Source organism: Lissotriton helveticus, chromosome 2_1 (genome assembly GCF_964261635.1).
Source record: "Lissotriton helveticus chromosome 2_1, aLisHel1.1, whole genome shotgun sequence".
Lineage (NCBI taxonomy): Eukaryota > Metazoa > Chordata > Amphibia > Caudata > Salamandridae > Lissotriton > Lissotriton helveticus.
In genome coordinates, this window is record NC_136059.1 from 47,851,780 (window position 1) to 47,875,281 (window position 23,502).

The 23,502-nt window shown below is 45.3% G+C and overlaps 1 protein-coding gene across 4 annotated transcripts in view; it reads right to left on the reverse strand.

Annotated features, from left to right (window-relative positions):
• Positions 1–4,044: 4,044 nt before the first annotated feature.
• TAF1C (TATA-box binding protein associated factor, RNA polymerase I subunit C) overlaps positions 4,045–23,502 on the reverse strand; it is a 228,810-nt gene continuing 209,352 nt past the window's right edge. For all 4 annotated transcript variants that reach the window (XM_078674452.1, XM_078674449.1, XM_078674450.1 and 1 more), the window contains exons 13-15: positions 20,729–20,897; positions 12,458–12,595; positions 4,045–6,627 (exon numbers count right to left, since the gene is read on the reverse strand). In XM_078674452.1, coding sequence (XP_078530578.1) covers positions 5,060–6,627; positions 12,458–12,595; positions 20,729–20,897 — 1,875 coding nt within the window. In that variant the 3' untranslated portion in view covers positions 4,045–5,059. The remainder of the gene's footprint in view (positions 6,628–12,457; positions 12,596–20,728; positions 20,898–23,502) is intronic.

Sequence of the window (23,502 nt, forward strand, 5' to 3'; positions counted from 1 at the left end):
CCGAATAGCAGCCCACTGGCCCTTAAGGATAGACAAAGCATAATCCTCATGGAATCGGTCCAAAATAAACGGTAGAATATCAAAGTCAGAACAAGAAGTAGAAGATAGACCAAGACCAGAACACCAGGAGTTGAGAGAAGACCAATGATTAGAATAAAAAGACAACGTAGACCTCCTGCCGGAGGCTTGCGTCACAGAAATAATGTGGCCAGGCAAACCCCGGCCCCCTAGGTATTGCCGTTCAACCTCCATACCGCTAAGGTTAGAGGGACCAGCAGGGGAGGTGAGGGAGACCTCAGGGGATACGGGCATCTCGGCAAGATCCAAGGAGGACCCACTCCTAGACTCAGCGACAACGGGAACCAGACCATTCCTGGGCCAATGAGGTAACACAGCCACCAAATTAGCCCCCACCCTCTGAACCTTCAACAGAAACGCAGGGATGGGAGGAAAAGGAGAAAGTCGTACAGCAAGCAAGGGGGCCATGGGAGGGATAAGGCCTCCACTCCCCAAGCACCCTGCTCCGGGATCTGGGAACAAAAGAGGGGAAGAAGAGCATCAGCTCTGGAAGCAAACAAATCCACCACTGTAATCCAGAATCTTTGGCAAATAAACCGGTCACGGTGTTGTCAGGCCGCACCAGAACATTGCAACCCAGCAGATGAACCTGGAAGAACCAAAGGGCCTGCACCACAGCAGACAGCTTCTTCGAGCTGGAGGACCGGCGGGACTCTGAGCCCTGCCAACAAGCCTGCACAGTCCACTGACCCAGAAGTTGCACCCCAACCAGATGCACTAGCATCCGTTGTCAACACCACAGATGGGGGGGGGCTGCAACCACATACCTCGGGAGAGATTTGCAGAGTCCTTCCACCACTGCAGCGCGGCCACCACCTCCAGATACACTAGAACAGTCACGGGGAAATCCGGAACAGGAAGGGTACAAAGCGGTGAAGATGCCATAGCAAGGAGTGAAGATGCAACCTGGCCCACGGAACAGTGAACACTGATGCAGCCATGTGACCATGCATGCCGAAGTCAGAGACAACAGCCTCCCCAACAAAGACTGCAGACACAGGATTCGGAAAGGAGGCAACACCACCTTCCCCAGAATAGAATCAAAGTCAGCCCCTATAAAGGACCTTCGGGAGGCAGGAAGAATATAGCAATTTGGAAAGTTGAATAGAAAGCAGTGGCTTTCCAGTGTTCGAATGGTCAAATGCAGATGCTGAGACATCACCAGGGGAGAGGGAGCCTGCAGAAGGCAAGTGTCCAGGTAGGGAAACATCGACACCCACCGGAGGTGAAGAGGAGCCATAAGGGGAGCCATCACCTTGGTGAAGACCCTGGGAGAGGAACGCAGGCCAAAAAGGAGGACACAAAACTACCAATGACGACCCCTCAGGAACCACTGAAACTCCAAGGCCACATGAACATGAAGATACACATCCTGAAGATCCAGGGTAGACATCACCCAGCCAGCCTGAGTCAATGGGATCATACGCTGCAGGGTCTCCATCTTGAAAGGAATCTTCCGGACAAACTTGCTCAAGATCTGAGATTGATCACGATCTGAAAGCCACCCATGACCTTCGGCACCATAAGGACACCAGAATAAGTCCCTTGACCCCACTCTGACCGGGGCACAGGAACAATCGCTGTCATCTGGAACAGGACTTGAACCCCGTCCAACAGGGCTTGACTATGTGCCACATCCTTTGGCATCAGGGTCCGCGTCCTGCCCGATGCGGGGGCGGGGGTGGGGAGGGATATGAACTCGATCCGGTAATTTCATCCCAGGACCCGTTGGTCTGTCATCTAGAGAGGTCAAGCAGCCAGGAAATGGTGCAACCTCCCACTAACCTCTGGCATCACTCCAGCCGGAACAAGCCAGGTGTCAGCAACGCTGATTACCAGGACCCACATCGGGAGCAGGCTTCTTCTGAAATCTACGTTGGAAGCCCCTCCCAGGGCCATGCTGGTTCCTGAATGTGTTCCTCTGCAGGCAAAAAGGCTGTCGAAAAGATTTAGCATTGGAAAAGAACGACTTCTTATGACGTTGCTGATGCCGGAAGGACAAGGAATGCTTCCGTTCTTTGAACACCTTGTGCAACTTCTCTTCAAGGTCTTTTCCAGAAAGCGGAGGACCAATAAAAGGCAAACACAAAGCCATGGATCCTTGAGCTGCATCAGTGTTCCATCCCTTCAGTAAAAAATTCTGCCTGACAGCAACGGGCGCACCACAAGACAGTGCCAAAGTACGAACAGAGTCAAAGGCAATATCCGAGAGGAACTCAGCCTGACACTCCATGGACTCCAACAAGTCAGGGTAACTAGCCCCATCCTGCATGGTGAAGAACAAGGTCTTAAAGTCGGACAACAAGGATTGAGCGAAATAAGAACCGTACACCCCAGAACAGATGGCAAGATGCGACCCCGCATAGGTTTTCTTCAAAGACGAGTCAATCTTCTTGTCTGCACCATCCTTAAGGAAATTATCTTCAGACATGGAAGGATGCCCTACCAGACTGGCTACAATAGAGTCCACATGACCCGATTCAGGGATGGTATCCTCTATGTCCTGCAAGTGGTATAGCTTAGACATGAAGCGAGGCTTCATAATGTGGTCAGGATCCTTCTATTCCTTCAAAGGCACGTCCATCACAAAAGGATGGATGAGCATAGTCTTCATAGCCTTCTTCCGAAACTAGCTTAACACTGTATCCCTGGACGTGCTGGCAACCTCCGCATCAGGGAAACCCATGTTATCACTGACGTGGAAAAGACTGTCTGGCAACATATCCTTAGAAATATATTTACCCTTAAGGTCCATTGCACCCAAGGAGGAACCATTGGAAGACTGAGCTGGAAATATCAGAGTAGAGGTCATGACCCGACCAAAACGCGGCAGGCACCCCCGCAGCGCCAGAGAACACTGCGGGAGGTGCCGATTCAAACAGGAGAAGCAGAACAAGCATGCTTCATACCGATCAATCAGGTGGCGTCCCCCAGCCTGCAAAGCTGAACCATAAGTAGCGGAAAGCACGTAGGAAACACAAAGGGCAGAACGCCTCGGGCAATGCGACCCCTCCAGACGGAAGAGGAGAAGGCAACCAGGGACCGACAAACCCTGCAACCCAGGCACCCGGAGCCACTTACCGATTCCAGGAGGCCGCGTGTCTCAACTCCATACGTTCCCACAAAGGTCCAAAGGCACCCCCAGAGCCCAGCCAAGGAGGTGACCAGCGGACATCTTTTCACAAGATAAGAGCCCGGCAATTACCTTACAGCGTCCCCGGTCATGTCCGACAGGGAACAAAACAGGAGATGCTTTCTGTTGGCTATAGTTTTATAGCCCCTGACTGGAGGGTGAGTGGAGCCTGAAAAGTTTCCTGTTTTGTTTCCTGTAGGTGAAATATACCTCGTGTGTTTTGACTGGGTCGAGGACAGGGGACGTAGATGTAATGAAGCGTTGCTGTGCATTTGCATATTAGATAGTCCACTAGGATATGTCGTATCAGCACCTTATTTTTCTCTTGAGTATGGTTACAATAAGAACTATCATAAAATCCGTTTCTAAGTGGCTTAGATCTGAGCAGCGTAATGAATTTAAATTGTATTTTTAGCACAGAGAACTTTATTAAAGGGAGGGGGAAGTGATTGGAAAAGTTTAACAGGCACTTGCCATTTTTTAGTAGTATTGTTTAAGTATGGCTTTAATAATGTTGCACTAGAATGTGTTAATTACCATATATGTAATACTTTGGCACTAAAAGCCATGGAAGGTCAGTTAACATACTGCTCTCTGTGGACGCCAAGCATTGATTTGATTGGAGTACACAGTGGTTGAAATGTTTATAACACAGTTAATAATATTGTCACCGTATTTTTGAGCATATAAAAGTCTCACTATCACAAATAATTTCGGTGATTCACAAGATTGGTTTTGTTAACCACATGCAACTGTATAGGCATATAACTTGGTAGTGTATTGCATCTTTCCTTGACAGGGATAGATCTGTAACATTCCCAGTAACCAAAAGCTGTTTTTTACATTTATTTGAACTTTATGTATTTATATTGTACACTAGATGGTGGACCCTGTTGTGAACAACGTTGCCTGGAGCAATCGAAACGCATCAACAGTCACTCGCGCTTTAAATAAAACATTTTGAAAACTCACGAAGGAGTGCCGTTGTATCCCTATGACTGCGAGTGGATGACATTTTTAACATTTATATCACACACAAACCACAGTTAAAAACAAAGTTATGGTTCTGGCTCAAACGCCCAAAAGCGCTGGAATTCACCACTTGTGGGTCGTAACGCACGCAGCATACACCATAATGTGCGCCATCCACCATGTTGTTGTCTTCACTTTTTTTTCCCCGCCCACTCTGCAAATTCTTGACAGATGACCATTAGTCAGAGTAAAAAGAATATAAATTTTTAACTGGGCTTTGTCCGTCAATTTCATGAGTTACTTAATTTCTAACCCCCAGCGCATGGCCTTCGGCAGCAACCCTCTGTGATCTCCGAACACATACTGTGTATGGCATAAACCTTTTAACCTTGTGCGTTTACTTTTTTGTTCACACACCAATTGCACGTTTGCACACCTGAGCACTGCACCAATCACCAATACCTGTTTTGTAGCATCCTGCTTGAGAGGGTCTTATGACTGATAACATTTATGATAGGCAAAATTCATTGTTATTGTTTCAACATCTATTTGTTCTCTAGGCATTTTGATTTTTGGAGTTGTGAACTTTGGTATATCCCTTTAGGGTCCCCACCCTAGCAAGTAATTAGTGGTTTAATAAACATCAATGGAACCGCTGTTATTATATGACCCAAGATACTTGGCTGCACTTTGCTGTTTGACTATGGACAAACAAAACAGACAAATGTAAGATTACTTGAAATATACATAAGCAAATACAATTGGTTTAAAAGCAATGGTGCAGACAGAGAAGTTGATGATTCTTTGGCATTTTAATACACAGTCACACTATACAAGCTTGATCGTTGTCCTTATTTTTTGCTGAGGTACAGACTTTCAGAAGCCCATTCTAGCCTTCTTCTTTGCCGGGTGCTTGGGCAGATCCCTCTTAGAAGATGGATGTGGAGCTCTCGGATGGCATCCCTGTGACTCCAGTCTGGAGAAGGACAACGGCATTGAAGAGCTCCCTTCTTCGAGGGACAGGGGCACCAAGTCATCCATAGGCTCAGAGTGTGAAAGAACAGAGAAAAAATCCTGGACTGTCTTCAGTCTCTCCCGTGGGATTCCGCGGTGACGTAGCGTCTGTGAGGAGAGAAGCTCCTCAGGTGAAACTGTATCTGAAGGCATCCCTGCCAAGCTTTTCAAAGCGCCATCTCCTGCCCTTCCACTAGCTGATGGGTGGGATTCTGATATTGAAACATTATTCACTTCACCAGTTAGTGTTTGCTGACGCTTTATAGTTCGCCTGGTGCCCTGCTCTGCTGCTTCTAAGAGGCAAGTATTGTCCAAGGAAACATCCCGCCCAACTGAGGAAAGATAGGATGTTGGATTCTTCCCAGGAGATTTAAGAATGGATCCTTGGACAGGACTGTTTCTTGAAGTCCATTGGAAAGAATAAGGTTCCTTTTCTGCAACAGTCAAAGGTTCATCTGCCTGTGATAGGTCCGAAGTCTGCGACAGGGCACCAATTGGGAAATCAGAGGGATCACTGAAGTCAAATGGATCAGAGGTGAAGCTGCCAGTAGAGGCAAAGCTACCAGAGAGGCTTTGCTGGCTTCTTGTCCGTTTCAACCTTCTCCTCTTCTCCCTAAGTGCTTTGATTTTTGTGTCCTTGTTAAGCCCCAGGTTGTCTTTCCACCATTCATCCCAATTTCCGTTCCAAGATGCTACCAGTCGCTGGCTGAGATTGTCCAACCAGTCTTCTGTGTCCACAGTGTCTGGCAAGGATACGACTTCCAGAGGGTCTATTCTTTCTTGACGGATAGTTTGCTTCTCCTTCATAACATCCCGGAGGCACTGCCTTGCCTGTTGGTATATTGGGCGCTCCTCTGCAGATTCACTCAGTTCTTTGGTAGTGAAGAGATTCTTACAATTGAAGCTGGGACGTATTTCCGGACGCTGCTCATCACTATCCAATTTTTTTTGGTCCCCGAGGAAAGCCTTCATCCAGCGCTTGCTGAGAACCTTGGCTGCAGAGCTTAAGCAAGGAACATGCACTGGTGTTTTGTTTGGGCTATCAGCCATTTTTTCCACAGAGCACGTCTGTGGATTGGTGACATCCACAGGACTGCACAGCCCCGGCTCATCTGATGCAGAATACACATTGTCAAAGTTGTTAACAACCACTTCAAAGCGCGGAGCTACTGCTTCTAGTTCTATTCCGCCACCAGCATGGTCGACGCATCCCGCAGTGCTGGCTCCATTCATGCATTCGTCTTCAGCAATCTGTGTGGTTGTTGATGGACTGCTGCTTGCACCATCGGCTGTACCTGAATGATCCAACCGCTGACCGTCTGCTGATTGCTCCTCATTCATCAAAGCCTGATAAAACAAATCTCCAGCCTGAGAAAGCTGCATCACCATCAAGGATATCCCTCTTTGCTTTTGAAAAGCAGCAGTAACACCTGTAGACAGAGACAAAAGAGAAGACCATCTTATTTATACCCTTAAGATTTGACTCAGTGAGTACAGAGTACACATTTCACATTCTTGCTCACCATTCTGCTGGATACGTAGAATGCTCAGCCCGGGAAGAGGCAACTTGGGGACACTTTGCTCACAGTAATACCCCTATGTACCCAATAATACAGTCATACAATTAATTATATTGTCTCAGCAAACTCTCCACACCACAACATTGTTTACCATTATATCACCAGCCATTATATCATCAGCTAGATACACGCGAGACACTGGAATTGTGCGATTCTGCGGCTATGCCTTTTTTCACATCATTATGGATTTGCTGTGCTTACCATGTAATCCGTCAGCTGCTTCATAATCGGCAGATTTATTTAACAAAAAAAATAGTTTCTAGCTCAAACTGATCAAAATTACTACAAAGATGCAAAATGCTTGCACTTAGTGGAAGGCCCTTCGCAAATGTTAACTGGTGATCTTTCTGTTGTTTATTTCTGTATTTGGTTGTGAAACTGATACTAATGAGACGAAAGCTTTGCCCAGACATTATTACCTTGTGTAAAAAGTACAAAATGATGAAGTAAAGCTAGCAAAAAATGTGCTGCACTATTTGTCTTCTTTTGCCGTAAAATTTAGTCAACCCTGCGGCATAATTTGGTGCTTCCCTGCCACATAATTTCAGTGGTCCTGCGTTTAAATAAATACATAATTATAGGTACATATAGTAAAATTAATTCAAGTCAGAAACAGGTTAAGCAAAGATATATCACAATAAGGGGTTTAAATTAAACATGCATACTTATGTATTACGTGTTTGCAAGACCCACTGTACATTTACAGTAAGGTCAGACTTTGCTCTTAAAAGTCATTTTTTGTTTTCTTTATACATTTGGGGCTATTCAATGACTGCACCAAACGTTCTAAAAAAAAATAAAAAAAAGTTGCTCTCATTTGGGTTCGGCATGGCAAGTTTTATACAGATCCGTCTGCAAGGGTGCAAACAAGTTCCTTTTTCCCATTTCAGTTATCAAAGAATTCTTTTCTCAGGTCTATAAGAAAAAAATTCTAAATGTGATTACATCAAATGTAGCTCATAACGACTAATTTACTTTGTGAACAGCTTCTGCTTGGTTTGGGTGTAAATTTGTTTAGTGGTTTTTGAAAACTGTGTTAAAAAAATGCATCTTTGATGGGCATTGAAGGAATACAAAGTTAGAGATATCTCGATCAAGGATTGCAGATTATCCATAGACTTAAATTAAATTTGAAAAAGCACCTCACAAAGTACAACAAACACATTTGGGCATTTCAGATACTCCCATGAATAGAGGTCAAGGTTCAGAAGCAAGTAATTGGCCTAAACTTACATATACTTTTTAACTTCCACATCCACAAATAAGTACCTTCAAAAGCATAATAATCTTTGGAAAAGAATAGTAACTAGTACTGGGGACGAAAGAGAGAAAGATTAAATATTGCTACCAAATAATTCATTCATATTCTGCAATGTACAGTTCCGAATGTTAATCCTTCATTTTGCAGAAATGATCCATTTGGTAATTGCATACGCAACAGCGTTCCTCTAAGGAAACTAGTTTGGAGAAATCTTGTGATAAAGAGGAAAAATCTGCTTTAGGTTTAAACCTGTATGTATAAAATCATATTTTGTTCAAACAAGGTCCCATGGACCATGTATGAAAATATCAACTGAGTTGTGAGCAAGGGGTTCAGGCGCTCACATAGAAATTGCAACCGCAGATATCCTTAACAAAAAGTGTCTTAGCTGTGCGTTCAGAATGGGGAGATGCACCCTGCTACTCCCACCATCAATCCGAGATTGAAAATGACAATTTATACTGGTCGAAGCACACGCAATTCAAGTTAAAACATAGTATAGTACACTTGAGTAATGTGAAACACAATGTATCTTCTTCGTTGTTTGTTTTCCATCCACTCCTTTTAGCCAATGAGTTTTGTCGCTTAGGGCGGACACCCCATTGACTTCCTCAGGACTTAGGGTATCAAAAATGTTCATATATCACGACCTCCTAAAGCATAATGTCTGCTTAAGAGTTCTCCTAAAGTCTACGTAAAATCCAAAAGCAAAAAAGTAACACCAATCCAATTTGAAAAATGCAGTTTTAACCTAAAGGGGTCTCTGTGAATTTGCTGTATTTCTGCCTCCCAGACTGAGTCAGATGCAATCTGTGGAAAGGCATTGGTCAGAATATTAATGACAGGATTTTAGATTATCTCCTTCCATCCCTTCTTTTAGGTCTAAGGTCCTAATGTTGTTCCTCCTTGACATATTTTCCAGTCTCTCCAATATCTCTGCCATGTCCCGCTCTCTATCTTTTAATCTCGATACCTCTTGAGCATTGTCCTTAACCTCCTGCCCAAGGCTCCCTAATTTTTGTTCAAGGTCATCCATCCTGTGAGTGAGTGCCAGGAGGTTTTCTTCTAAGCCGGTACTTGTATCTTGATTTTTTTTTTGATTCGCTTCGAGGTAGAGAAGCGGGTCCCAATTTCCAGAGTCAGCCTTTTTAGTTGCACCTGAACCATTTCTGCGCTTTGGAGTTCCTCTTCCAACGGAACAGACCCTGCCTCCTCAGGTTCTTCTGGTCTTTCCTCCCCACTCAATACAGGCATATTACTCTGAGGTGCAAAACGATGAGAGTATGATAGAAGACTCCACCACCTCTCTACTTTCCTCTACTGTGACAATAGTACCACCCCGCTTTACGGGGTCAGAATTACCCTGTGTATTGGCCATGAAATAGGACCGGAGTGATGGGACTACCTTTATGGGAGCTAAGTTCTTAGTTTTCTTTCGGCACTTTGCAGATCGTAAGCTTCACTGGTTTGTTAACTGGTTTGTTAGCTTTGTTCGCTACCTGCCTCTGTTTGGCTTGTTGCCTGGCTTCACCTTGATCGTGCTCTGTAACTTGATGTTGCTGTATTGGTTGGTCCCTCCCCAAGAAATTGCGTGATCTTAATTTATACCTTCTCCCCGGGGTCGACTCGGTGGATGAGATGGAGGGGGAGGTGGTGGCGCTAGGATAAAGAAAAAAAAGAAAAGAAAAAAAATGGATACTCTGCAAGTCTGGTGTCTGGTGTGACTAATAATTCAGTGCGGGGGTCTTAAATACTTTTTTCCTGTATGTGCAGCTCAAATAGAGTACACTCAGGTTCAAAGTCCAGTCTACTACTAAAGACAGACTTTCAGCAGCTTTTCAATACTATTTCCGCTATTTTCATGCAGTCCTCCACCCCTGCGTGCCTCGAGTCAACTCTTCTGTCTCCCTTTCCTCCCCACGAGGTCTTCTCCCTCCCTTCCAACCAACCTTATGCCAGCTTGCAAAACACGGAAGCCCAGGGGGCCAGAAGTTCCCAGAGGCAATCCCCCTGCAGACCGAGCGAAGACTACAGACAGCCCATAACGGCCCGAGGAGACACAAATGCCAAAGCGAGACACGGACGGACGCAAGCCCCCAACCAGGCTGCGGCAGTCCCCGGCAGCCTCCGAGCTCACCCGGGGCTCAACAGCAAAACCTGGCAGTGTGCACAGTCACTGGCGGTCTCCGGCATGGGCGATCTGTACCTCGGCAGCGGCGGGAGTCAACATGGCGAGGGAAAAAGATAAATAAAGGTACAAATCAATATAGCATCCCGGCAGTGGAGGCTATCTGGGCTTACGACTCACGACCGGCTCCTAGCTGGCCACCATGTTCCCCAATGCAAAGATACTCAGGGCCTAAGGCCCCCCCGGCAGAGCCAATAAATAAAAAGGTGCACATGTATGGCACACACATGCCCAAAAGAATGGTTTCCTAAATGCACAGGTCGCATTCAGGAAAGACTACATACATGTGCATTAAGGATTCACAAATTGCGATTCCCTATTTGCATTCACAGTTTAGGTAATCGTTAAAAATTGTGATTAACTAAATTGTGACTACAAAGCCTTTCATACATAAGGAAAGGACATATTGCATTAGCAAACGGGTGAATTTAGCGATTGCCACGGTTTGCGAATGCAAAATACTTTGATACATCGGACCCTTAGAAGCAAGAGGTCCTTTTCTCTAGCAATTCTTGCTTTCAATTGAAAAACATTAAATAACACAATCCTCTTTTTGGTTGCAGATTTGTGCCCTTAACAATGTTATTTATCAAAAACATGTTGCCAGAAATGAGACACCTTAGAACATGTAAAGAACAAGTTTAGGAGCTCACTGAAACAGCTCCAGAAGCAGCGGTCAATTCTTTAATTGCGGCATCCACAATGTTTGGTGACCAATAAGCATTTGTTGAAAGACGTTTATATTTGTAATCGAGGTGTAGAATTCACTTACAACAAACTCGATCTTGTTGTTTGCCTGACCAATTTTTGTGCCCCTTACCAGCCCACATTTTTATGACAACCCTTACCGTCCTTGTAATAAGCAAAGTGTCTATAAAAATCAGAGCTTTGAATGATGTGTGGTTTATAGGATTCGCTTAAGTAAAAGGAATTTAACAAAGGATTCATATTCTCCTTTTATGAAGACGAGGCCACTGCCATTTTCAGGAACCATTTAGTTATCGATACCCGTGAAATTCTGTTGCATCCAAGTTCAATTTCATGCGGAGCTCTAAATATTTTGGTTTGGTCTTCCTTCCACACTCGCCGTCTAGTAAATATTCCCAATATCAACCAACTTGGCCATATAAAAGATTTGTTATTTCTTTTAAAAAAACGGTTATTCCAAATAGGCAAGGCTTGTTTGAAGTCCCCCAAAAATATTTGCTTTAAGTTAACTTTTGAAGATGTTATTGCATTTTAAGACTCATCAATTGTTCTCTTTCTCTGCCCCATCTTTTGGAACACACTGTGTTCATGCAGTTTGCATGCACCCTGCAAGTCAAGATTTTTACATATAGACCTTAATTTGTTTTTTCTCTTTTAAGTTTACTGTACTCTGTTTTAGCATATGTACTGATTGATATTTTTTTAAACCGCCAAAAACTCGCCTTGCAGCGCCATCTTGAAGCCGTGAGTATTTTACTTCACTATTTTCTAAAGTCACAAATTAGTTGAACAGCTTCTTTATTTGATAAAATCTTGAAGTAGGACAGAACAACGTGATCTTTTGGAAATTAAGGAATTGAGAAGGATCACATTTATTATGGCCTGCACTTTGCTCCAGATAACCCCAATGATGGGGTATATCAACAATATTAGTGTGTGCAGTCATGCTGAGCGATGAAATACTGTGCTGCACTTATAAGACTTAATGTACAGTAGCTAGACACAGTGTTTTGTGTTGCTGTGCTTCACGAGAACACCCAACCAAACTTCATTAAATATATAGCTCTGGGTTCCTCCCATCTTTCAAAGTTGTTCTTGGCAGGTGCTATTATTGAATCCAGATTTGATTAGTAGATCTTCTGAAGTTCAAGCAGTACTTTAATGCCTAAGCATTCTATGAAATCTGCCTTCCAAACCAAGTTAAAATGCTTACATTAATTTTTGACCTGAAGAAAGACCAAACTTGTTCCAAAATGATTTTATACCGTAATATTTGGTAAACAGATATCCAGCTTCATTACTGACAAAATCACATCATCTGCTGACAATAACAGTTTTGTATTTTAGGAGACTCATTTTGATTCCACTGAGAAATGGGCCAGTAATCGCACAATCGCGAATACGTTTACACTCCCTAATCAATAGAATTACTTTGAGATCTTTAAATTTAGAAGGAGAGTATTTGTTAAGCACCAAATCACTTTCTCCAAAAATACTAAGAGCTGAAGAAACTACTTGTTTACCTGCTAGAGGGGAGGACAGCCTTTCTTTCAGGGCGTCTTCATGGTGAGGAACTTGTAGCGGGAGATATGTCAGAAAGTCAGAGATGGAGGAAAGCTTCCGGGCAGGACCATGGAGCTGACAGGGGAGGGTAGTTCCACCTTATTAAAAAAAATACAAAAAAAGAGAATCGATTTCATTCTGTGAATGGGCAGGAAAGACTCTGAATTCACTGGCTCAGGGTTAAAAATGCCAATGATATATTCGCATTTTGTGAGCTCCGGCTGTGGCCTGGTGAGCTAGAATGGTCAGATGCTTCAAGTCATGGAAAAAACCAAAAACCTTTTTTAAAAACACGTTTGTTTGTATCAGAAGGGCTCGCTTCAACAAGCAACACCCTGAATGAATAACATGTAGTAAAGTCGCTCGTTTCTGGAGAACAAATGTAGCCTCACGCTTAATCCTAATTCAACAAAATAAATAAGCAATTTAAAACTACAAATTATAAAATAGGCCAGAGGTTAAAAATGGCACATCATTTAAAGCCATGGGTTTCAAAAGCAGTGCCAGACTTTTTGTGAGTTATGGATTTCCAAAGAAGTCACATGTTTACCTGTTGAATGCAGAGTATAAACCATATTAGCTAATAAAAGAAAATGCACTCCAAAATTGGTGAAAATGTCAGAGTGTTGTACAAAATATATAGAATTGTGGATGTGTAACAGTTATTTATGGGGATATTTTTCATCGATTAATTCCAATTGACTTCAGATATACAACAAGATCATAGCTCAAGCTGTATATGATGTCACTTGGAGCTCGAAAGTGAAAAACATCTGTGATTCACTTTTTATACACATCTATTATTTTATGTTACATGTGCCCCAAAATCATCTGCCCCCGATTTCAACTGCTACGCAGGGGCAGAGGAGTGATGAATGGGGAACCACACATAAAATAAAATTCATCAAACCCACCCCCACCTCTCTGTTTGCTTACCACCCCTTCCAGGAACTGTGCTCCCCGCTTTCCGTCACTGCAGGGATCGGCTACCAGACAGCACAGCCAGAGACAGTACATTCCATCATGACGTACCTAATAGCAGTGAATTACTGGATTCAGTATCCAGTCGTTCACACTAACAGCTCTCTAAAGGAGCCGTGTAGAACATATATGATCACCCAAAACAGGACTATTGCCTTTATCACCACTGAAAGAATGAAGGTCTGAGCAGGTCTGGATTGGCGCTTTCAAGAGACACACAGTGTTGAGCAATTAGCTATTTTCAAAGCGCTTATCTAAGTTAACATTTAAGTCAGGCATTTTAATTCAGCAGGTGGGATATATATATGTACATGATAGAAATGTGCTCTCCTTGGTGAGCTGCCTCAGTTAGAAAATGTTTATAACTGATTTTGTGTCCGACTACAATCTTACAACTGTAGTATTTTGCCAGGACTGGCAAGCATACTGTTAGACCTGGCACTGTTGCCGTGGGTCTCCCTTCCATTTTTTGCTGTTGCCTCGTGTGTTTTTGCTTGTTAAAGATGCTTTGGGCACTGTGCCACTGCTATTCAGTGCCACAGTGTAAGTGCTCCCTATGGTAAATTGATGTATGGATTAGTGATTCCATGATTGGTTGGTGTGGTTTACTTGTCAGATCCTACTACAGTGCACGGAGTGTGCCCAGGGCTTGTAAACCAAATGCTGCTGGTGGGCTTGCAGCACTGGTTGTGCCACCTGTAGGAGAGTAGGGTCGGCTTCCTATGGTCACCCCCACTTTTTTATGTGATTTTCTGTTTTTTCGACTTTAGTGTGGCTGTGGGCCTGCTAAGACCCACAGCCCAGCTGTTCTCTCTCTAAATTGATACCATGTACTTTAGGTACATACCTGATTGGGTATTGGGTCACCTTTGTGAGCCCCTGTATAGTGTTGTTTTCTCAGGTACCCAGGGCATAGGTGCATCCAAGGCGTACCAGGGGCTGCAGCATGTATTATGCCACCCCTGGCTGGCCATCCAAACTCACACCACAGGCTGATCACTCAGCTTGGGCAAGGTGGTGTAATCACCCCTTGCTTAGATATAGTATAACTATATCTACCCTTATATATAGACACATATATACCTATAGATCACTCCTATGGCAGGCCTTAACAATCCTGGAGGCAGAGTGCTTGGTTCTATGTGAGAGGGTGCCCTAGCATGAGCTGAGCCCCTCTGCAGCTTTCGGAACCATGTCCTTATAGCTGTTCTATGATATAGCCATACCATATACTCTTAAGTGCATTATAATCCTCGCGGTTAATGCTAACTTTGGTTTAGCTTTATCAAAACATGTTGTGTAAGGTGTCAAACACTTTGGAATACTACCCCCCGCCAATTCTGGCGACGGGGGTAGCATTCCACCCTTCTAGAGGGAGAAGACATGTAGTTACTGCTTTACCCGGTTAAAGTTAAACAGAGCCTCAGCATCACAAAAAGGATGCTGCTGCCACAGACACGAGTCTGACCTCCTGCTGCTGGACGAAACTCCAGCAGGGGTTTCCTGGACAATAGGTTTCCTGCCTTGGGAGGTGCTAGCACCTCCCCAGACAGGCTTTTAGTGCATTGGGGCAGGGAGGGCTGCAAAATGAGACACTGCCTGGTGCACACAAGGTGCTCCATGCATAGCCCGGTTCAAACCAGTTGCTGGGGCACTCCAGCCCCAGCTCTGGCGCGAAACTGGACAAAGAGAAAGGGGTCTAATCACCCCATTCTCAGGGTCCACCCATAGGAGGGACCTAGCAGGTAATCCAGCGCCTTAGTTTGGTATAAAGTTAGGAGCTGTGTCTAGAAGGATGTATGACGTTACAACGCATGCTTTTACCACGCATGCTGTTACAACGCAAGTATTACAACGCAAACCTTTACAACGCATTACACTTGGGGGTGCTGGATAGTGAATAGTTAAATTTACTATTCCAACTCCAGGCCCTGTGGACACTAGGGAAGGTGTTGGATAGTAAATTAAAACTATTCCCTATCCTAGAGCGCCCCCCAGTGTAATGCGTTGTAAAGGTTTTCGTTGTAATACTTGCGTTGTAACAGCACTCCCGTCTAGAGACATCAGATTACCCTGGAAAGAAACTATGAAACAGAACTCTTGGACTTCGACATTCTGTGCTGACTAGAAGACTGAAGAAGATCACTCCCTTGTGGTCAAGGAGTGACCACCCTGTTCAAACAGGCACCACCAGTAACTTGCCGGTTTGCTTTGTCGACGCTCCCGACGGAACCCAACGACTCAGCTACTCAGGACTGGACTTCCAGACTTCTTGGACTCCAACCAACATCCACAGCAAAAGCTGAGACCCGTGGCGGACAAGAGAGACGTGGGACCAGACTCCCTGGACATCCTGCAAATAGCTAATTGCATCAACTCCTGAGGTAACTCGCAGTTGTGTATTGGGGCACGAGAAGCCCCAGACCAGAGCAACATCTGCACCAGAGCTCAGCCCTCCACACTTCACGAGTGCCGCGTGGGGCCAGCTCCTGCATTTCAGCTTGACGCGTTTTCCCGGTTGCTAGCCCATTGGCTAGTGAGCCCGCTGAAGACGATCCTTTGAATTTCCAATGCTTGCCTGGTTGCTCTGGGCTTGCTCCAGCTTCCTCCCAAAAGAGAAGCACCTCAGACCTTGCTGGTCTGACCTGAAGCGAATCTTCACTTCCTGCGTGGGTTGCGGTTACCAAGGCTTGTTGGGTCCAATCCGGATACTGACACCGCAGGCAACTAGATCCTTTGTGGGACAGCTCGACTCCAGCTCCTGGTCATCATCAACGTCTCCTGGTCCTCGTGGCTGCAGAGACAAGCTTCACCTCTTCACCTCTTTTCATCGCGACATCACCTGGTTCCATCCTGGTTCCTTCCTGGTCACTGGCTAGTGACCCAGACTCTGTCCCCTCTGCTTTCAGGTTCTTCAGCTCCTTGATCCACCCTTGGATCCACCCGGACACTCTTCCTTCGGCCGCCTGCAGCACTTCTTTTGCAGGTCTCCATTGAAAGCATCGACGAAACCCGACACAAAAAGGAACCTATGCACCCGGCTTCCCTGGGTGAGGTAACTCGACTACTCCGGTGCTCCCGTGGGTATTGACTATCCAAGTGTCCTAGTTTAAAGGGGTTTCACCGCAGTCCACCCGGAAGTGTCCTTAATCAGAAACTTTGTGACTTCTTTGTTCTCCATTGTAAGTCAATGGTAACTTGCGTCTGTGTTCCCACACTGCACTTGTCTCCCGTCGGTCTCCTACTTCCAAAAACTTGGCCCTGTAGTGTAGCCCCAGTGATTCTAAGGCCCTAGGCCTATTCACTATTCCTGAAGTGGCTCTTATACCACTTACTTAGTATATGGTTCGTGAGGCCCCTAGGGCAGAATTGTATTTGTGCAGTTATAGTATGCTTAATGAGTAACTTGTAACGTATCTCAAACTCTGACCTCATAAAGAGTGCAGAGGGGTTGTGTTAGTAATAAATACATATATATTTGATATATACCTTGTGTGGTGTCCTTTCATTTGGTATTCAAGGGATTATATATGGTAAAACAGCTGGCTTCACATGCTCTCTGAAGTTTTAGCCTAAGACTGCTTGCCCATGCTACCACTAGGATAGCTGGTCCAGAGGGTTGACTTTACAACCACCATCATAAGGGTCGTTTAGACTGGTGCAAGGTGCCCACTAGAATAGTGGACAACATATGCCAGGCTAACTTCTCACACCACCCACAGAAGCAGCCTGTAAAAGTGTGTTTCAGGTCTGCCATTGCAGAGCCTGTGTGCAGTCTGGTACTGCTATGCTGACTGGGCAAGTTCACCCACTTGCCGGTCCCTAAACCTTCCCTTTTCTGCATATTAGTCACCCCCTATGGTAGGCCCCAGTGCAGGGTGCATTGTAGGTAAAAGGTAGGACATGCCCTGATGTGTGTGGCATGCCCTAATAGTGAATTACAGCCATTTTCGCTTTTCACTATTGCAAGGCTACCAGTTCCCCATAGGCCAGAATGGGCAGTTATTACATCTTATAATCCTAACTGACCCAGGAAACTAGGTAGAAATTAGAGTTTAGTACGCCTGAACTCAGAATGATAAAATACATCTTTTAATGAAGGTGGTTTTAACATTCTGCATTTGGAAATACCACTTTTAGAAGGTAGGTATTTTCTTGCCTAACTTTCCAAGCCTGCCTTTATATTTGTAAAACACACATATATAAAGGTACCAGTTTCAAAAAAGATTCTTGAAATTTGTATATTTTTTTATGTATAGTAACAAGCTTTTCTTTTCTATGCTCCACAGTTACCCATTGACCACAAATGCTTTGAGGACCTCCGTTAGTCTGATGACACCTAAGGCTTGGGTGTAATCAGTCACAAGATAAGAGAGAGGAATACCATTGCGTCACTTAAAATTGTTTCTTGAACATTTGTTGGCTCACGGACATGTGCTCTTTCGCACTTTTTGCCAATCATATTTTTCTCCTTTGCCTTTCTGCCTCTATTTACCTTTTATCCTCCATTCTGGGCTATTTACTACCCGTGCCACGCAGTCACCTTCTCCTTCCTACCTGCTGCTTTCTGCTTCCCATGTTCTCTCGACACCCACTCTTGTCCCACCCACTGCCACCAGTATCTCCTCCCAAGTAGCTCAATTGCATCCACAAACTCCAGGGACCTCCTGGAACACCTGGCTTTAAAGCTCACCTTCTCCAGCAACGCCTCCCTGGGGGCGGCCCTACACTACTGAGCTCCCAAAGCAAGACAAGTTCAGAGACACCATCGCGGACATAAATCAGCCCACTAGTGCACAACTACAGCACCTTCATCTTCCTCGGCGACCTCAACTTCCACTGGGAGAACCACACTGACCCAAACACCAACAAACTCCTGCAAGACTTAAATACACTCAGGCTCACTCAATGAATCAAGGGTGCCAATCACATTGCCGGACACCTCCAGGACTGTTTTACCAACTTTTTTAACATCACAGTAGACAAACCCAATCACCTGCATTAACTTCTCCCTTGACCGTTTTGAACCTACCCCACCAACACAAAACCGCACCCACCAAAGCCGCTTGATGTGACTGGAACAAGATCCCCATGTTGCTGCTCCTTTATATCGAAGAGAGTGCTCCATGGCTGTGGAGCTCGACACTTGGCGATGTCGCGGCACAGATCCGGTCGACATCTTTGGCACTGATGAGTTTCAAGAACATCACACTGAAAAGTCTCTGGCCAATGAAGAGGCGTACTCAGCAGAGGACTGCGTCAACCCTGACCGTGAGATCAAAGGCTTTCCAGCAGCTCAACAGGTCGTGAGTGCAGACTCTTTCCCTCCTTGATGCAGCTAACAAAGTTCATCGAAGACAACTCCATCCTCGACCCTCTCCCAATCTGGATTCCGCAGCAACCACAGCACCGAGACAGCCCTACTAGCCGCCATAGACAACATCCGCACCCTCCTCGACCAAGGCCACACTGCAGCCCTGATACTACTCGACCTGTCAGCAGCATTCGACACCGTTTCCCAGAGCACACTTGTCGCTAGACTACACGACGCCAGCATACATGGAACCGCCCACAAATGGATCCGCTCTTTCCTCACTGGTAGGTGCCAAAGAATCAGACTGCCACCCTTCCACTCTGAACCCTCGGTTATCCACTGCGCAGTACCCCAGGGATCATTACTCAGCCTAACCCTCTTCAACATCTACATGGCCCCCCTAGCCGCGATCGTCAGACCGCACGGCCTCAGCATAGTATCCTACGTTGATGACACCCAGCTCATCCTCTCCCTCACCAAGGTCCTCACCACCACCATACTCAACTTCCAGAAAGGAATGCAGGACATTGCATCCTGGATGAGCAACAGCTGCCTGAAGCTCAACTCGGAGAAGACAGAACTCCTCGTGATCGGAACCACTCCGTCAGCATGGAACACCACCTGGTGGCCCACAGCACTAGGCAGCCCTCCGACCCCATGGACCACGCCAGAAACCTCAGCATCATACTCTACTCCTCCCTCTCCATGAACAAGCAAGTCAACACCGTCGCATCCAGCTGCTCCAAATCCCTCTGCACCCTCCGGAAGACTTTCAAATGGATATCCCCCAGTCAAGGAAGACAGTCACCCATGCACTCATAACCAGCAGACTGGGCTACGGAAACACCCTCTACACCGGCATCAAAAAGTCTTTACTCCGCAAGCCCCAGACGATACAGAACACCGCCGCCAGACTCGTCCTCAGCATCCCCCAACACGAGCACATCAGCCAACACCTACGGAACCTCCACTGGCTCCCCCGTCAAGAAGAGTCACTTTCAAGATACTTACAAATGCCTCCACAACACAGGACCCCAATACCTCAACGAGAGAATCACCTTCCACGTACCCAAAAGACATTTCTGCTCCACCAACCTCTCTCTCGCCGAAACCCCGCGCATCCGCAGAGCCAGAACAGGGGGAAGAACATTGTCCTACATCGCGGCCAAGACCTGGAACGAGCGCCAGATCGACATTAGACACGCCCCTCTCCCTGGACACCTTCAGGAAGGTCCTCAAGACCTGGCTGTTCGACTGAATGGAACTGATATTCTCTCCCTCTCGCCCGCCCCATCCCCCCACCCGCACCGTGAGACCCTCACGGGTGAGTAGTGTGCTTCAAATACTCTGATGGATTGACCCTTGTGACATGGTATGGAACCAATTGGAGTCCAGGGAAAGAAGGCTCCCATAGGGAGAGGCCCCTCGAGGGACAGAGATTGAATCAGATGATTTCCTGGGCGCAGCTGGAGGTGTCGACCCAAAACGGAAAGAAAATGGGATACGCAATCGAAAACAATACCGACGCTTAGAAGTTACCCGTGGGAAACAAAAATAGTGCCAATGACAATCTCAAAAGGGAGCACACATCCAAACCAAACAGCGGAAAAAAACCAATGCAACAATGGAGTCAATGCCAATGCACAGTACTAGCAGGAGGAGTAACCAAACCTCGTTACTCTAAAGACTTCTCAGAAGAAAAACAACTTGCATGCATCCAGTCCCAACACTGGATGGCAGGAGTATGCACAGCATATGTAACTACAGCCACACATGCCACGAACAAGGCATACCCCTTGGCATGTACTCCTATAACCAAAACATCTTTAGGGGCGTACATATACCACCACGGAATAAAAGATCAAATGGCGAAACTTGCGCTGATAGGTGAAGCATTGATTTATTCCTGATAAGCAGCAACACTCTAGGAACTCACCTATATACTGTAGGAACAGAATCTCCTGGCTCTGTTGAGAAGCCAACATGATCTGGTTAGATCCTTCACAAGTCGTCACATGAACAAAGAGAGGTGGCGATTTCAGAGCGTGATTCCACTTCAGCATTGGCACTTCTGGAAAGCGCTCGTCCAGAATGTAGAGAGAAAACTGTAGAAAGAGAAACAGTGGGGCATGGAGAGATTAAGAAGGGATTAGGAAATGTATATTCTAGTACACTCATCACATTCCAGAGCAATAAATACACATGGATAAGAGACTCAGTGCAATCCACAAAAAGACCATTCACATAAAATGCACACACAAGAAACAAGCCCAAATTGATCAAAAGAGACCTAGAAGTTCCAGGTCACTTTTCTGAGATCCAGACAGCAATTTACCTGTACTGCTATGGGTGTCTTCCTTAAATAACTTAGCAGTGAATATCTCCATCCATGGATGAGATCCCAGAAACAGTTAATTTGCAGATTTGTCTTTCTCTAACAAATAATTTCACATTGCATTTTCATGCACATTCACAGCATCCAATTTGTTTTTGAAGAACACATAAAATGTGAAAGAATATAAAACTTTTTAAAAGGAAAATGCTACTTACCAGTATGCATCTGTTCTTGGCATGTAGAGCTGCAGAGTTACACACTGTTGCATAGATCGCCATCTAGTGTTGGGCCCGGATGTTTGCACTTGTTTTTGTCCTGAAAAGTCTTTGGAAGTCACGAGATAGGTGACTCCTCCTTTAGATCACATTGCGCATGGGCATCGGCTCCATCCTTAGATTGTTTTTCGCCAGCAGGGAAATGATGGAGCTTTGTAAGAAGCAGGAAGGATGCCTATATAAGCTGTATCTAATTAAGATAATACTGGAACAGATAAAGGTAGCCGGGGAGGCAGGTGGGCCTGTGTAACTCTGCAGCTCTACATGCCAAGAACAGATACATACTGGTAAGTAGCATTTTCTGTTCGAGGCATCTGAGCTGCAGATTACACACTGAGATTATATAGCAGTACTCCCTTTTAGCGGCGACCACCACTATCCGTTGCAGTAGTCTGAAATAGTGTTTTGAGTACAGCCTGGCCCACAGTAGCTTGTTGTTTAGTTTGCACATCTACACAATAGTGTTTTGTGAATGTGTGCAGTGTAGACCATGTAGCTGCTCTGCAGATATCATCTAAGGGAATGTTCCCTAAAAATGCCATGGAAGCCACTATATTTCTTGTAGAGTGGGCTTTAGGAGGATCAGATAACGCACATTTAGCTTTGTGGTAGCAAATTTGTATGCATTTGACAAGCTACACCTAGCTATCCCAGATTTTGATATGGGGTTGCCTTTGTGTGGCGGTGAGAAAGACACTAAAAATTGTTTGGTCTTACGAAAGGGTTGTGTTCTCTCAATGTAGTAAAGCAATGCTCTTTTGACATCTAAGGTATGAAGAGCTCTTTCTGCGACTATTTGTGTCTGCGAGAAAAATAGGGCAGTTCCACTGATTGATTGAGGTGGAAGGGAGAAATAACTTTAGGAAGGAATTTAGGATTAGTTGGGAGAACATTTGCAGAAAAGGTTCCTGAATGGTTAGTGCTTGCAATTCACTAACTCTTCGTAGAGAAGTAATAGCTACAAGGAAAGCAACTTTCCATGTTAAGAATTGTAGCTCACATTTATGTAAAGTTTCAAAGGGAGGTCCCATTAGCCTTGTGAGAACAATGTTTAAATTCCACACAGGGGAAGTTGGTGCTCTGGGAGGAATTATTCTTTAGAGGCCTTCCATAAAGGCTTTTATGGCAGGTACTCTGAAACGTGATAGATGCTGTCTATTTTGTAGCTATGCTGCCATGGCAGCAAGATGCAGTTTAATAGACGTGGAGGCTAAGTTACATCTTTGGAGGTGTAGTAAGTAGCCTATGATGTGTTGGATAGACACATCTAGTGGATTGATGTTGTTGTTATAACAATTTATTACAAAACTTTTCCACTTGGCTGCATTGCATGCCCGAGTGGTGGGTCATCTAGCTTCTTTCATGACATTCATACAATACAGTCAGGGAGACGGTTAAGGTAACCGAATTCTAGGACCTCAGGAGCCAAATTGCAAGGTTGAGCGGAGCTGGGTCCGGGTGTCTGATCTCTCCATGTTTCTGGATTAAGAGACGTGGAGATGGGTATAGTTTTTGGTGCAGTACTACGGAAAGTTGTAGCAATGTGGTGTACCAAGGTTGTCTGGCCCAAGTTGGAGCAACTAGAATGAGAGTTAGGGAATGTTGCTGAAGTTTGTGCACCACTAGTGGAATGAGTGGGAGAGGTGGAAACGCGTACGCAAATCTGTCTGACCGGTTCATCCATATCGCATTGCCTTTGGACAGTTGGTGTGTATATCTGGCGGCGAAGCTTGGGCATTTGCCATTTTCGTGGGTGGCGAAGAGGTCTATGTAAGGCTGTCCACACATCTGAAAGAACGGTTGAAGAACTTGTAGATGAAGTTCCCACTCGTAAATCTGTTGTGTCTCACGGCTTAACAGATCGGCTATGGTGTTTTGTACCCCTGGAATATGTTGGGCTAAGAGGAAAATGTTCTGAGGTATAGCCCACCTCCATATGTTCTGTGCTAGCTGAGAGAGTTACAGAGAGTGTGTCCTGCCAAGTTACTGTATGTGGTACATGGCTGTCATGTCTGTGCAGACAAGACAGTCTTGCCTGATATTTGCTTTTGGAATGCTTTTAAGGCTAGTAATGTGGCTAGTAACTCCAGGTGGTTGATG